The sequence below is a fragment of the Uranotaenia lowii genome, chromosome 2, assembly GCF_029784155.1.
Source record: "Uranotaenia lowii strain MFRU-FL chromosome 2, ASM2978415v1, whole genome shotgun sequence".
Classification (NCBI taxonomy): Eukaryota; Metazoa; Arthropoda; class Insecta; order Diptera; family Culicidae; genus Uranotaenia; species Uranotaenia lowii.
Window position 1 is genome coordinate 357,659,972 of NC_073692.1, and position 16,417 is coordinate 357,676,388.

General features: G+C 44.3%; 2 protein-coding genes across 5 annotated transcripts in view; one reads left to right on the top strand and one right to left on the bottom strand.

The window, feature by feature from the left end:
- The window catches only part of LOC129743963 (phosphatidylinositol phosphatase PTPRQ), a 57,963-nt gene extending 53,688 nt beyond the window's left edge, over positions 1-4,275 (top strand). For all 3 annotated transcript variants that reach the window (XM_055736219.1, XM_055736220.1, XM_055736221.1), the window contains exons 10-12: positions 2,775-3,454; positions 3,512-3,857; positions 3,916-4,275. In XM_055736219.1, the coding sequence (XP_055592194.1) occupies positions 2,775-3,454; positions 3,512-3,857; positions 3,916-4,100 (1,211 nt within the window). In that variant the 3' untranslated portion in view covers positions 4,101-4,275. The remainder of the gene's footprint in view (positions 1-2,774; positions 3,455-3,511; positions 3,858-3,915) is intronic.
- A 34-nt stretch (positions 4,276-4,309) lies between these two features.
- LOC129743965 (tyrosine kinase receptor Cad96Ca) overlaps positions 4,310-16,417 on the bottom strand; it is a 69,345-nt gene continuing 57,237 nt past the window's right edge. For both annotated transcript variants that reach the window (XM_055736223.1, XM_055736222.1), the window contains exons 3-6: positions 14,260-15,293; positions 13,818-14,194; positions 13,643-13,748; positions 4,310-5,176 (exon numbers count right to left, since the gene is read on the bottom strand). In XM_055736223.1, the coding sequence (XP_055592198.1) occupies positions 4,670-5,176; positions 13,643-13,748; positions 13,818-14,194; positions 14,260-15,293 (2,024 nt within the window). In that variant the 3' untranslated portion in view covers positions 4,310-4,669. The remainder of the gene's footprint in view (positions 5,177-13,642; positions 13,749-13,817; positions 14,195-14,259; positions 15,294-16,417) is intronic.

The following is a 16,417-nucleotide window of genomic DNA, read 5'->3' on the forward strand; positions in this document are numbered from 1 at the left end:
TAAGAACTAAGAACTAAGAACTAAGAACTAAGAACTAAGAACTAAGAACTAAGAACTAAGAACTAAGAACTAAGAACTAAGAACTAAGAACTAAGAACTAAGAACTAAGAACTAAGAACTAAGAACTAAGAACTAAGAACTAAGAACTAAGAACTAAGAACTAAGAACTAAGAACTAAGAACTAAGAACTAAGAACTAAGAACTAAGAACTAAGAACTAAGAACTAAGAACTAAGAACTAAGAACTAAGAACTAAGAACTAAGAACTAAGAGCTAAGAACTAAGAACTAAGAACTAAGAACTAAGAACTAAGAACTAAGAACTAAGAACTAAGAACTAAGAACTAAGAACTGAGAACTAAGAACTAAGATCTTTGAACTAAGAACTAAGAACTAAGAACTAGGAATTAAGAACTAAGAACTATAAGAACTAAGAAGGAAGAACTAAGAACTTAAAACTAAGAACTAAGATCTTAGAACTAAGAAGTAAGAACTAGGAACTAAGGACAAAGACCTAAGAACAAAAACAAATAACTAAATAAGAACTTAAAATTAAGAACTAGAAAATAAGTTCTAAGAACTTTGAACTGAGACTTAAAAGCTTAGAACTGAGGACTAAAAGGCACATTGGTTAATTGAGAGTTGAGAATTCAAAATGTTGTTTTTACCTCCATTCTATTCCGTTTTACAACCCTTTTCGAGCTTACGAACTTCCTTTAGCCTAAACCTTTTCCAGGACATATCCCCATGGATTTTCTTTCTTTTGGGCTTGTGTTCTTTCGATTGGTCTCAAAAATCTTCGAAATGCCTTTGAACCTTTCTTAAATTCCAAAACCTTCCTTTTCCCATTCGAACGTCCCCAGGAGCCTTGGTCTCCTGACGTCCTACTGATGACTCATGGTCGTCTTGAGGCTTAACAGATACCTGACAACATTATGGCTGTTGGACGACTTTATGGTTTGATAAGCATTTTTTCTGAAGACACCATTTGTCAACCTCTTACATTATAATCGTAATTAATTTTGTCCCGATAAAATTCCGTCCTGGACCAATGTGCACTTAGCAGAAAGACTGAAACAAGTTGAGCATCACTGACTTTCAGTGTGTGCTGCACGGCTTGCTTTTACCCAAACCACAAACATGCAAAACCCAAAATTTGTAGCAGTTATTATTATTTACTTACACGTGACATTTCAAAAAATTAAGCCAGCTTACATTAATGTCTACTCACGGCCCCGTTTCCTACCAAAATGACAAACATCTGACAGCTAAAACACACAACAGCTATATCATAGCTCGGTTTTATTAGGGAATCACAGAAATATCTGGCATTCTGGCAGCCCTGCCTGGCTGCACTGCTCAACGGGCGCATGGCTATTGCCTGGAGCATTTCGATGTCTGCTTCCGCCTGCATCTGTTCCGGCTTGGCCAAAAGACTGAGCTGGACACGAAAGAGTGTTATGCTCCCGAAAAACAGCCCTGTCGAACCTCAATCACGACTTTTTTTTTAAATATTTATTTATTTGTATCAATTCATCATTACATTTATATTACATTATTACATTAAATTAGGTGTTCAGCTCAATAATCAACTGTTCAGCTCAATAATCAACTGTTCAGAGCCCTATAATTAACTAGATACTAAAATTTATTTATAAGAATTAAATTTGCTTAGCGCAATCAAGTATTTAATGTAGGAGAACATCCTGTAATGGCAAAAATATTTTAAACTTAAAACTAAACATTATCCTAAAATAAAACTAATTATAAAGAGAACGAATCTCTGCGATGGAAGACTGCATCAATTTGCCTCTAAAGTTGGAGATGATTTTGTTGTCAATCACGACTTTAGTATAAGCTTATCCAGTACGACAAAATCACCCAGTTGGGGCCGTCGGTTTAGCCCAATGTGTCCCTAGGAACGTTTGGTGAAGATGTGCAGGAGGCAACCTGCCATCGACTGTGCTCTACAAAATCATGACCGTGACACGACTTGTTCACAACAATAGCTATCTATTGAACTCACCCTTACGCTTTTGATGTTTTCTTTTGTTGTCTTCTTCAATTTATTTCGTCTACCAATCCTTGTCGTGAGCCTCCCGTTTTTTTTCGGGGATTTTCATCCAGTTGGATGATTCATTCCGTATGAGCCTGCCACATCCAATAAGCCGGGTTTATATGACGCCGAGCATTCTCTTACGCACCAGAGGTCTCCTTCGGGGAGTATGTAACTTTTATTTTACTTTGTCCGTGTACATGTTGTATGTTTTATCTCACTTTCCGAAAGCCTCCAGAATCTGCTGCTGCTGCTCCGAATCAGCTGAAGAAGGTCTGGTACAGCAATCGAACGACGAATTTCGTTTGCCACTCTAATAATTGTTGTCTTGCTGTTTTTTTTTTGTTTACGTGGTTACACGTGTTTTTGTTTGACATCTTACACTCTAAATTATAACTACACGAATTTTGCTCGATTTAACACAATCACTACACGCTCAAAGTTAAACAACCACAATAACTTAATTTTAACGCTATAAGACTTTTTCAATTTTGTATGATTTTACCTCTACGATCTTTCTACTCTTTTGCCGAGCTCTAAACTCCTACGTTCGAATTTACGAGATTTTTTTGGGGCTTACTAGCTTACTACCTTTTGGCAGAAAGACTTTCCATTTCCTTCCCTTACTGATCTTTCAGTTTTCAGCCTTCCTCAAGATTTCACAAAATTTTATGCAGCCCTACGACTTTCCAACTTTATAATCGTTTGCCGCATTTTCAGATACCCTTATCCAGTTGAACCTGATCATCGCTCTGGTCTGCGTCATCCTGACGGGGACCTTCGGTGTTGGATTCTTCATTCTGTGGAGAAAAAATAAGGCCCTGGAAGCAGCCCAGCTGGCCGTCCGGTCCCCGAACGACGAACCGGCCGACATTCCGCTCAAGAACTTCTCAATCAAGTACGATGAGTTGGTTCAATCCAATCGGGAGAAGATTCTCAAGGAGTTCCACACCATCCATTACTTCTCGGAGGAACTATTGGGTGATACGGTTACCTTTTTCGCGGCCAAGGAGAACGATAAGAAGAATCGGTACTTGGGGATATTGCCGTATGATGGAAATCGGGTCCCGCTGGATTTCGATCATTTGCTGGGCGATGAGGATGAGGAGGTGAATGACTACATCAATGCTTCGTTCATCGATGGGTACAAGTATCAGCGGGAGTATATTGCGACCCAGGGGCCGAAACAGGAGACTAGCTTCGACTTCTGGCGGATGATTCTGCAGTACGAAGTGGAGTGTATTGTCATGTTGACGCAGTGTGTTGAGAACGATAAGAACAAGTGCTACCAGTATTTCCCTAAGTTTAATAAGCAAGTTCAGTTTAGGGACATCTATGTGAGGTGCACCCAGGAGCTGAACATGGGCTTCTACCAGAAACGGTTGATGATCATCTCAAGGGTAATGAACTATACCTTGTATGACAGTTTAGGTATTTATACGAAGTTAATTTTCTAGGGAGCAATCATTCGGGCGGTGTATCACTATCATTACTTGGTGTGGCCAGACCATGGAGTTCCCTCAAGTCCAACGGAGTTGCTTAAGTTCGTGAAAATAGTTCGCGCCGAAAGGAAGAGTTTGGCCGTTCCAATGGTGGTGCACTGCAGTGCCGGAGTTGGCCGCACCGGAACCTTTATTGCCTTGGACATCGTACTGCAGCGTATTCAACTGGAGAAAAAGATCAACATCTTTGACACGGTCAAGCAACTGAGGCGACAACGGATAAAGATGGTTCAAACCGTTGAGCAGTACGCCTTCCTCTACCAAAGCTGCCTGGAATTTACTAACCGAAATAGTAAGAAAAGTAAGTAGCTTACAGTCTAGAAGTACAGGTCCAAAGTTTATACCATAAATTATTACAGAGCCAAAGCCAAGCGAGACAAATGGAAACACTGCTAGCACAAATGCTAGCGGCAGTTCGACTACGAATGCTTTCATCGGTAAACGCCGAAGACCGATGATCAACATCAAGTTTCCCAAAACTGTCAACAGTGGGTTGGCGAATGTGAAAAGCTATGCCCCCGACGACATCGAGAGCCAGACGTGATCTCGTTAGTATGTACAGTGCCAACGAGACTTGTGTACAAACCAATTTGCCGTGATTACGAAAGACTTATATTTATTACCATTGTAGATTATCTTACCATATTTTGCAAACCTAGTCATAGATGTTTTAGCCAATGAATGTTGAACTATTTAAAAAAAGTGAAATACAAACAGCTTGAAGATTTTTCAATACAAACTGTTTTATTTAGTTTTTCTTCGAAACTGTTCGTTATTTACAATTGAATGGTTAACTACTTTAGGTCAAACTTTCACTCATATTTGTTTTTTGAATTTTGTTAGACCTTGCTTCTTTTAGAAAACTTGACATAAAGCAGCTCGGATTAGCTTTTATGCCAATCCATCAACCTCGTTCGATAGCTCTATAATACAAGTCGTTACTTAAAATCACTAATCAGAATGCCAACCTGCAAGTTCCTAAAAAACTAAACTGCACTAGAAGACTGACGGGGAGGGCTTATCACAATTGTAAAACATTTTCTATTTACAAATTACATATTCGACACGGTTAATCTCACACGCCTATCCCTAAACGTAGTCCAAAACATCCCGTCACAGCTTCTCGCCGCTCATGTTCAGCATGTTGTAGTAGTTGTGATCCGGGAAGCGTTCCAGCTCGATATAGTCGGTTTCGGTTTGCAGCAACCGGTCCAACATCTCAACGGCTTCCGGGAAGTCGGGCCGCTCATTCGGGTCCTTGGCCCAGCAGTAGAACATGATGTTGTACAGCTCCCGGCGGCAGTGTTCCGGTTTCTCCAGTCGGTAGCCGTCGCGCACTTTTCGCATCACCTCTGCAGCAGCGATGCCCGGATAGGGCGTCGAGCCCAGTGTCACGATTTCCCACATCAGGATCCCAAAGCTCCAGATGTCCGACTTGACGGTGAAGATGTTGTCGTACAGCGATTCGGTGGCCATCCATCGGATCGGAAGCCGGCCCTCGCTCTTCCGTTCGTACACCTTGGAGGTGACGATGTCCCGGGCGAAGCCGAAATCGGCCACTTTGCAGGTGTGATCGTCCGTTATCAGGATGTTCCGCGCTGCCAGGTCCCGGTGGATGATCTGGAAGCGAAAATTGGTTCATTAATTTCATTATGCTTCAGGTTCTGCCCTTTATCCTAAACGTGTTTTCAATGGATAGAATTACAAATAGCGATCTACGAATCGACAGTGAATTCAGAAAGTTTGAACAAGGATGTTAGTTATGGTTCACAGAAGTTAAAAACTAGCATTTCACTGACAAAGCTACCCAACTTTCGGGCACATTGGACAAAATCATCGCATGATTTCTATGAAAGGTGATAAATTTACGTTAGAGTACCGTGTCTACATTCTAACACCTTCACCTCTACGAGGTTAAGAGCGTTAACTTGTATATTGGGTATAGTCCCAAACAGGTTCACCAGGTGACCCGAGCCTTGGTACCCTGGAGAAGGGTGGACTGCAGAGTTCAATTTTGCTGTCCAGATAAAGTTTAACGATGGTCAGAATGGAACGATCCAAGCTGAGAGATGATTATAGACGATAAGCTCTCCCGACTGGACGACCATGTTAAGCGAACATCACAGTGAAGGCTTCGATCATGGATCTTGCATGACAGTTAACCTTGATCTGCTTCTGTTTTCAGTGGCTATTGGGCATACGCAACCGGGTACATCTATGGAGACTGTACAATAGACTGCCCCAAATTTGAATGTGTTTGAACAAAAATCCAACCATCTAAAATCTCGATTATCGAACACCGTCATTCATCAAACAACCGGTCAGTCTCTCGCGCTCCAAAATTAGCTGCCTTAATTTGGCGCCACTTGAAGCATCCCATACCAAACCTAGGTAGAATAGAATAAACCGTCTAGCAGAACAACCGCATTTTTGTCCCTTTGTTCTGTGTCTCGTACCGTCTAAAAGAAATAAACGTTCTACAGTTGATCCGAACCGTCGCGCTATAGTTTTTAATTTTATTTTCTGTGGAATATTATACGTCTTGTCCAACTAACAGTGCCGTTAAATTATTACCCCCGAAAAGCCCGATATCGCAAATTCCGGTTAAAACAGTATGGGAAATTCAAAACCGGTAAAATATTATGCGCTGCAGGCTGAAATTAATCCTAGTCCTAGTACAAGATCTCATGCCAAATTTGGGCCAGATCGGATCACGGGAAGGGGTCGCTCAACGAGCCTGAAGTTTGTATGGGATTTCGAGACATTTCGTTCGGGAGAAACATGAAAAACCAGTTTTTCATCAATAACTTTGGTTCCTGTCGGCCGATTTCTTTCAAAAGCGGTTTTTCTTGAAGCCTAAATTATGAAAAATATTTCATCCGAAGACTGCATTTCAATTAGAGTTAAAATAAGAAAGTTATTAGGCTTCAAAAATGGGCTAACTTTTTTAAGGATGGTATTCATCACTGTTAATGAGTCGAGGCGGTCGAACATATTGACGCCTCTTTAACAGTGCTTCGTTATTGCACGTTACACAGATGTAGTACCGATGAGGTCAAAAATGTTCCTGACTCCATAGATCATAGCGTATGATAAGATACTGTTTTTCAGAGAGAGTGAAGTTATTTGGTTTCAAGACGTAGTGATGCTTCTAGAACGATAGACTTTAACATAGATCGTAAGGCTTAACAAATAGTTTGGTTTATCACATTATTTCAGAGTAAACAAGTATTACGTTTAGTCGCCTGATGCACCGAGTCATAAGCGTAACTTTGTCACCATTGCAATACAAAGGTAAGGTCCAATCAGATAGAATGCAGGGTGATGAGAACATGCTTTCAGAATCCGAGGGTAATCTTTATCTCGCTTTTAGTGCAAGATGACGGCCGTTGCTATGACAATAGACGCATGATAAACGCTTGGAAATACACGATTAATGCTTGGAAATACAGTGAATGGCAGGAAGGTCTATCCTGTGAACCAAAAGGTCCAGAAATGGATAGATAGATATTAAGGAATGATACATTTTTACACGACTCATCGCCTGGCTTATCATAGTTCATACGGTTCATGACTGACTGACCTGGTTGACCTCGCTAATCTGTCCGACAAACGGCAATATGAGGGAAGATTGGCGAATGATCAGTAATGGGTTCTCCAAGGTCACGATTGCCCTAAAAGAGATATAGAGTACAGGATAGACTAGATTGCCGAATGACTAGGAGCGGAAGCATCAGGGATAAGGCATCCACTGTTACCTACTAGTATTTTTTGAGACCTAATAGTTCCAGGTCATACCCTCCAGAAGGAATTTAGATGATTCAAGATACAGGAACTTGTTGACGCACTTTTCAGTTTTTTGCCAAATCAATATGCTGTTTTTTAAGAGGTATACATATATACTGTGGCAAGTCTTCCGTGGCTCTGCGAAGTAGTTCCACCTCCCCGTGCTACAGAACGGAAACGTGTCTGCAATATCGCAGGTGTACGTCCGGGAGAAATAGATGGTGAATGAAGACCCCCGCAAACGAAATTGACTATGATCGTGGATTCAATAGGAAACTGACTCCATTTGGCCAAGGTGTGCTGCTCACCGTGCCGATGAGCCCGGAAAGCTGACGGTTCGTAAAATTACGCCAGTCGCTGACGGGAGCCTATCGGGCTATAGGACACACACTATAGTATCCTAGTCCTTACTGCGCCAAGTAGGTTACTGGTGCAGTGAACCTTTTTACCTTGCTACTCGTGGGATAAAAAAATGAGCAACTCAATAAAAAAAAGTCGGTGGAAACACCGATTGAGGTGCGCGCGGAGCCGAACGAAGTCGTACACGAAGCGCTGGAAGAGCTACTAAATTCTTCGGCACTTCAAGACCCGGGAGCATCAGTTGAATTAGTGACGGCCATGGCTTATATCGCTGAACTTGTAGAATGTGTGAATGGGGAAATCCAGCATCCACAAGGAAGTACGCAAAAAGCTAGCCAGGGTAATGCAGGTTTTCATCGCAACCAATAAAGCTGTGGTGAATCTTCAAAGGGAACTCAAAGCCAAAGCAAAGGGTTCTGAGGGCGGACACCATCCGCCCGAAGAAGGTCAATGCCTTCGCCCAAACAGAGAGTGGACTTGTGTTTGCCGGTGGTGGCAAACGCAAGAGAGGGCCCCCCGGGGACCCAAAGAAATGGGCCCAGGATCCGTCTGTCCGGCAGGATCCTGTGGCCAGCGTGAAAAGGAGGGAAGAAGGCTCTGCAGGGAATGAAGGTGAGTCTACGAGCGCGAATACTGGGCGGCAAAGAGTATCACTAACGCGTGGATCACTAACTCTAGCGGAACCTTGACAGTTCAGGCGGCTGAAGTTCTTGGTGACAAGACCGAGATACGGGACCCCTGTAAAGAAGTGACCATCAGGATTAAAAACCTGGATGAGGTCACAACATAGGAGGAACTGCGGGTGGCACTGGTCGAACAGCTTCGGATGGCATTAATTGGGTGACCGATGGCGCCAAACGCCGCGATATGGGTAACAGGCAGTTTCCTCGTACAAGAGGTGGTGGCGACTGAAAACGGAGGCATAGTGATAGCCAAAGTTAACGGGATCTACTTCTGTAGCTGCTATGCTCCCCCAAGTTGGTCCTTGGAGAGGTTTGGCACTTTGGTTAACAAAATGGTAGAGGTGCTTACGGGGAGAAACCCATTGTTATAGCTGGCGACTTTAACGCGTGGGCCGACGAATGGGGTACTTGTCTCATAAACCCAAGAGGTCAAGTTCTTTTAGAAGTCATGGCAAGGCTGAATGTGGATCTAGCGAACGTAGTTAACACCAGAACCTACTACAGGAACGGGAGCGAGTCAACCATAGATGTCATCGTCGGTAGCCCGGGGTTGGTGTGGTGAGCGAGGCCTACACACATAGCGATCACTTCGCGATCCGCTATCGATTAGACTCAAGTACGTGAACGCCTCTGGAAACAACACAATTCGACCAGAACGTCTTCGTCGAAGAGTTGCATTGGGAGAGAAACCTGGAAAACCTGTCCGTGGAAGAACTGACGAGGGTACTAGCTGCGATGGCACGATCGCGGGTCTGCGCGCCAACTGCCATTGAGTAAGGCGCAGGATGTAGAATGCAAGCACCCAAGAAGGGAGAGCGGAGCTTAGGCCACTCTTCACAAGCACGAGATCGGCCCTTCGCAGGGCCATCAATGGAGGCAAGAGGGCACGTTTCAAACTATGCCGCGATGGAAACGACTGTCCATAGGGCGATGCCTATCGGATAGTCATGGTCAAAACTAAAAGTGGGGGTGCGCCACCTGAAATGTGCCCAAACAGATTGAGAGCGATCATCAACGAGCTGTTCCTACAGCACGACTGGAACACCAGCATAGAAGAGAGGATTACGGTGGAAGAACTTCGCGAAATCGCCAAGTCTCTCCAATCAAGAAAAGGCCTCCAGACCGGACGGCATTCCGAACGTTGCTGTGAATGCCGCGATCAGAGAGTTCCCAGAAATATTCCGGGCAGCGTTGCAACGATATGTGACGGAACGGGTGTTCCCCCACACGTGGAAGCAGCAGAAACTAGTCCTTCCACCGATAACGGGTAAGCCTCCAGGAGACCCATCGGCGAACCGGCCGATCTCTTTGTTGGATACAGCGGGTAAGGTCCTGTAGAAGGTGATTCAGAACCGACTCCAGAGGTACACTGAAAGTGAGAGCGGATTCTCAGAGAAACAGTTGGTTTCCGTAGAGGACGCAGCACCGTAGATGCCATCTGCTCTGTGATTGAGATAGCAGACAGAGCCAGATTGGCTCCGTTTTTGCGCGGTGGTCACTCTAGACGTGAAGAACACCTTCAACAGTGTCAGTTGGACAGCGATTGCGTCGTCGCTCATCCAAATGAGGGTCCCGGTATTTCTGTATACGCTTGTGGAAAGTTATTTCCACAAACGCCAATTACAATATACGACCGGTGAGGGCTTATAAACACAAGAGGTTTCGGCGGGTGTGCCACAGGGGCCAATACTTGGCCCGGTCCTGTGAAACATTACGTACGAAAAGCTCCTACGAATGAGCTTCCCATCGAGAGCTGAACTTGTAGGATTTGCGAATGATGTAGTCCTCTTTGCGAGAGGCTCCTCGACAGCGGAGGTACAGCTACTTGCCACAGTAGCTATACAAGCAGTAGAATGCTGAATGCACTACAAGTACCTACGTCTAGCCCACCACAAAATAGAGATGGTGCTGATCACCAACCTGATCTCACCTCACCCCAAACAGGTACCATTGCAGTTGGACCGTGTGATATCGTGTGCAAACGCGCAAGTAAGTACCTAGCAGGGGATGATCGACGACAGACTTAGCTTCACGAGTCATGTCGACTACGTGTGTAAAAGAGCGGCAATGGCTACGTCCGCACTCACACGGATGATGTTGAATGGTAATCCGGTTATTTTTTTTTTATTTATTTGATCTTCGCAGATGGTTCACAGTATTTAAACAATTAAAAAGCTATCCTATTCTAGATTTAAACACATTCTTGGAAATATTTAAATCGAAATCACTGACTACTTCATTAAAACGAGCACAACATGTATCTAAAGGATTGTTTTGACCATACTGGGTTCGTCGAACGGCAAGCCTGAAGAAATCCAGGGATCGAGTTGTTCTCATAGGAGCATCGAACGGTAACAACGATAACAGTTCTGGGCTATCAACGTTATTATGAAGGATGTCGAAAATAAAAAGCCGTTGCAGGAAGACGCGCCTTGATGCCAGCGTCGGCAAATTTAGTAGCAAGCAGCGTTGTTCATAAGGCGGGAGGTCAGATGAGTCGTTCCATGGTAGTTGTCGTAGAGCATATCTAATAAAGCATCGTTGTATCCTCTCTATCCTATTCGAATGTACTGCTTGATACGAAGCAAAAATTTGTACCCCGTACTCGATAATGCTGCGCACAAGAGTACAATACAGGGCTTTCAAACTATAAAAGTCATTAAAGAATTCCGTGTTTCGACGAATGAAGCCAAGGACCGCAAAACCTTTCGCTATCGTTTAGGAGATATGCTGTGAAAAATTGAGCTTGCTATCCAGGGTGATTCCAAGGTCCTTGACGACTAATGTGCGGCTCAAAACGATCGTTGACATTTTATATTCAAAGTTGATGGGATTTCGTTGACGAGTGCATTTGGCAATATTCGGAGCCATACCGTTGCGATGACACCAAACCTGAAGAAAATCGATGTCCTTTTGAAGTGCGCAGCAATCTACTAGAGATGAAATTGTACGGAAAATTTTAAGATCATCGGCGTAAAGTAAATTTTCCGACTCAAGAATGGCGCTTAAGTCGTTGATGAAAATAAGGAAGATCAATGGTCCTAAGTGGCTCCCTTGAGGAACACCAGATATGATCTCAAATGGTGTCGAGTTCACTGCACCGTTATCAGTGGATACCGGACCATTTCATTCAAAGCCGCCTGCGTAGTGGCGGGCGTCATGCCCATCTCGGTTTTGCTAGAGGAGGATGTCTATTGTTATTTACGTTAATTTATTTACGACAATAAAGACACGACCAACGTACGAGATCTCACCAATGAGGACTCGATGTTCAACTGGAAGCAGCTGTGGGACAGCTCAGCAAGAGGGAGGTGGACCCATCGTCTGATCCCGCACATCGGGAGCTGATTCGGAAGAAGACACGGTGAAGTGGAATGACACAATTCCTGACTGGTCGTGGATGTTTCATGAAATACCACTACCGGTTTGGACATGAGGCTTTGCCATATTGCCCAGATTGTAGTGACGAGGCCTAGACACCGGAACAAGTGGTGTTTGTCTGTCCGTGGCGGTACGTACCAACATACTTGCCGTGGGTCCGACACGATAGTAGACAATGTTGGGGCAGAGGATGTGTACGGACTCCAACATTTGGCATGCGGTCAACGATGGGTTCACCCGGATTAAGACTGCTCTGTAGAGGAGCTGAAGTCAACGGCAGTCCGCAAACGTGCGTAGGATACTCCACCGCCAGTGAGTATCTGAGTAGTGTGCGTCTGATCCTTGATCGAAGCTACAAAGATAAGAATTATCTTCTGCGTAGTGGAGGTCATGCCTGCACCACAAACGTGTGTAGGATTTTCCACTGCCGGGATTATTGGAGTAGTGCCGCTTCCTACGGAAGAAACTGTGGGGATAAGACAATACCTTCCTCGTAGTGGATCTCGTAGGAAGGGAATTAATCAATGTCGGGGTATACCAACAGGTAGAGAGCTTCTCAATGCCGGGCGAGCCTTTCGAGTCGGTGTAGGATGTCGTCACTGTCGGGAAACATCCGAGCCGTAGCCTACAAAGTCCCGAATGTGTGCTGTGAAAGGCGCGAGTCCTACTCTCGATCTGGCACACGACGAGCAAAAAAAAGGCGCGGGCCAAAAATCCTAGGGTTGCCAGCCAAAGGGATAAAAGAAGACCGGACAAAGCTTTAAAGAACATCTTCTGCGTAGCGAATGCCATGGGTATGCCGCGTTCGTGCGTATAATGCTCCACCTTCGGGGATTATCCGATTAGTGCGGTTCCAAACGACCGAAGCTGCGGGGACAAGACTGGACCTTCTCCGCAGTGGAAATCGTTGGGAAAGGGCTATTCCACGATCGGGGAATACCCACGGGTAGAGTGGCTCTCGACCCCGTTTGAGCCATTCGTGTCGGAGAAGTATAACGTCTTCGTCGGGAATCATCCGAGTAGTCATCCGCGTTAAGTCATGCGCGTGTGTTGTGACTCGAATCCTGGAGATAAGAGTTCGGGCTTCGAGTCGTTAGAGCAGACGTCAGGCCTCGAGTCTTCAGGAGGAGAGATTTGTGTGGTCAACCCCGAGTCTTTACGATAAGAGGACGGGTCTAGAGTCGCAAGAGGAGAGATTAAACCTTTAATCAACAAGAGGAAGGATATAATTGGTTACTTCGAGTCATTACGAGGATAGGTCAGATCTCGAGTCGCTAGATGAGAGATCTTGTCTTGAGTCGTGTAGAGGAAAGGTATGTGTACGTCAACCTCGAGTCGATGCGAGGAGGAGTTGGATCTCAAATCGTAAGAGGAGAGATCAGACCTCGAGTCACGAAGAAGATAAGTTTATGTGGGAACCTTGAGTCGTTGCGATGAGTTCCCGGTTCTTTAGTCGTTTGAGGAGCGTTTAGACTGCGAATCGTAAGGATGAGAGGTTTTGCTAAAAGTGGTCTCGTCTATGAGTATTGCCTTGGAACGCACTAGCGCAAATTGACCTCCCACTATTGTAGCGTGGTGTATTAAACAGTTCGAAGTGGGAACTAGGTCTACGGCTCAGGTGCAGTTTAGGGAGTAGGAGGTATATACGGTGTATATTATGAGTCTTCTCATTGTACCCATGAACCCAGAGTAGCAAACTGGGGGAACGCGGTGGCTCGCCGTGCCTTGGAATACAATCCGTAAACCGAGATTTACCACCTGCGGTTAGCTTGGTTGTTACTGTATCCTATCATGCATCATCCATCTTCGAAACATCAGACTCTCATAATTTACAAAGATCATAGCTATCATCTACGAAAAAATAAATTAAACTCACCCCTCGCGATGTAAGGAAGTCCATTCCTCGTGCGACCTGGTACATGAAGGAAGTTAGATCCCCGGACGTCAATATTTTAGATTTTCCATGAGTATTGCCGTAGTGTCTACAAAGTAACAAAAATCGATTTAAATACCAATATATCAATTTCTAGTTTTTGTAGATCAATCCTTACTTCTCAACTCGCGAATTCCTCAGGAACGTCTGCAGCTTGCCCAGGTTGACGTACTCCAGTATCACAAAGACCGGATCCTTTTCGGTACAACAGCCGAGTAGCCGGACCACGTTGATGTGCGGTTCCAGAGACTTCAGCACCTGAAGTTCGGATAGCAGATCGCTTCGCTCGGCCTCGCTGGCGTTCTCCTTGAGCGTCTTGACGGCCGTAATGGTGATGCCCTCCTTTCCCTCGATGTCGGTGGCTTCGCAGCGCCAAACTTGGCCGAATGCCCCTTCGCCGAGAATGTTGAACACCTTTAGCCGGTGCCGGGGGAACTCCCAGCGGTCCTTCGGACCGCCCGAATTGTTGGAACTGTTCGACAGCTGCGAGGTGACCTGCAAGGTAGACTACAGTGTTAAGTTTTCTATGGAATAAGTGATGAACTAACAAGGAAACAAACCTGCATGTGCGCATTCTGGTCCCAGGGCGAGGTGTACCGGTTGCTGAAGGCCATCGGCCCATTCCAGTGGTTCATGCCAATCGAGTTCCGCGAGTCCTCGGCCGTGGTCGTGGTGCTGTTGTTGCTGGACATCATCATCATATTGCTACTGAGATTGCTTTGGTTTGACTTTTTGGCTTTGTCGAGTTTGTTCTTTTTCTTCAGAGTCTTGCTGATGGCGCACAGGTACTTGCGGAAAATGCAGATCGCCACGAGCCCGGCCGTCAGGAAGATGGCCACCACTGCGATGATGACCGGCAGGATCGCCGTCAACTGGTGAGTCTGATCGGTGGAAGTCTTTGAACCAGTTCCACCGCTGGCATCTTTAGGGGTGGTAGCACTGGTGTCAGTGCTAGATTCCGTTGGCGATACGGAACCGGATGAAGGTTTTTTATTCGGTGAGACCGGAGATAGTTTGGTTATGGTGGCGTTGGTAGACGCCTCAGGTGTGTCGGTACCTCCAGGAGATTCGGTGTACGTTTTGGTTTGTTTGGGTGTAACTGGAGCATCTGGCATCGATGGAAGTACCAGAGGCGGAGTTGGTCTGGGATTCAAAGGTGGTGGAGGAGGCACCTGGGGTAAACTGATGCCCGGCATGTTGAATCCCGGTGGCAGTATTTTGCGGATACTATCGATATTTGGGGTAAACTGGGGCCCCCTCGTCCGGTAGATCTGGGTGGCATTTTGACTTAGAATGTTAACGTACACTTCGTTTTTCGAAGTGACTCGCCCGTCCGTAACAGTAACGTAGACGAAAAAATTCTGACCACCTTTACCTTCGAGGCTTTCGTTTAGCCGCACAATGCCGGTGTTTTCTTCGATTATGAAAGGCTGCAGCTGATTGTTGCTCAGGGGATCGAGGCCAAACTCCAGCTCGTCATTGTCAGCATCGTCAGCCCGCACCTGAGTGATTATCGTTCCGACGGTGGTGTTTTCCCGTAGCCGCCAGTTGCGTTCTACTATTATCACAGGTGGTGTGTTCAGATCTTGAGATTCTGGAAAAGCGGAGAAAATAGGAGATTCGGTTAGACGAGTGAAACTTATCAAAAAAAAAAATCTGGAAAACTGAATCAGATTTTACAAAAATGCAACTCTTTATCGTAAAAGGAAATGTACACTTGACCAGCTTGAATTGGAATCCGAAAAGTATCAATATATTCTGTATTTTTAAGCATTTAACAATTGAGTTGGGCTGTAGGAATTAGTCTAGAGTTTGTATGCACATAAGTATAGAAACAGTGTTTTTCTTATTTCATTGCTTGATTCAAAATACATTAAAAAAAATATTTCCGAACTGAAATCCCAACATGATTCTTATGACTGAGATTTCGTTATTCACTCATAGCACAGTAAAAAGTTTCGGGGTTGATGGGACATCAGTCAGAAAAGTTATTGTTTTCGCCGGTTATTTTTGAATTTACAAAATCATACGATTTCACCCTACTAAGAAAATGGAGTAAATTGCAACAAACTTTGTTAATGAAAAATCGATTGAAAACGTTTGAAAATTCAATGTTTTTGATAAATTTGTGATGTCATTACGCATAATTTATCAATTGCAGTAATTTTTGGTTTTGTTAGAATTAAATTTTACATTTTTTATGTAAAAAATGTTTTTAAATAAAAAGCATAAGTGTGCTGCATACATTTAGAGGTAAAAGCACAAAAAAAACTCCCAGCTGAAATCATAAAAATTAATGTTTGGATAGATGAAATTTTAAAATTAACAGACGCGTGATGCAAAACAATCATAAAGCATGGATCATCTTAAATCTAGACGCTGTTTATTATACCATAGCGCTCCTAGTGGTTGGGTCTGGAATGTTTTGACAGTACTACGTTTTGGAATGTTTCCGCTATCAGTGCTGAAAATTTCATTACGATTCGTTTTGTTTCAAAAAAGTTACAGGTGCTGGAAACCGCGAGACGAAATTATTTTTGGACACCCACCCCATCAATGAACATTAGGTTTATTTAAATAACTTTAAATCCATTAGTGTTTTTTCCAACATTTGGATTCTTCTTTCAAATCTGATTCTGACTACCATTAAGTACATGGATCTTCTTCTGGATTGCCATCTTTTCTAACATGGTTTTATTGTATATCAATTTTAACACG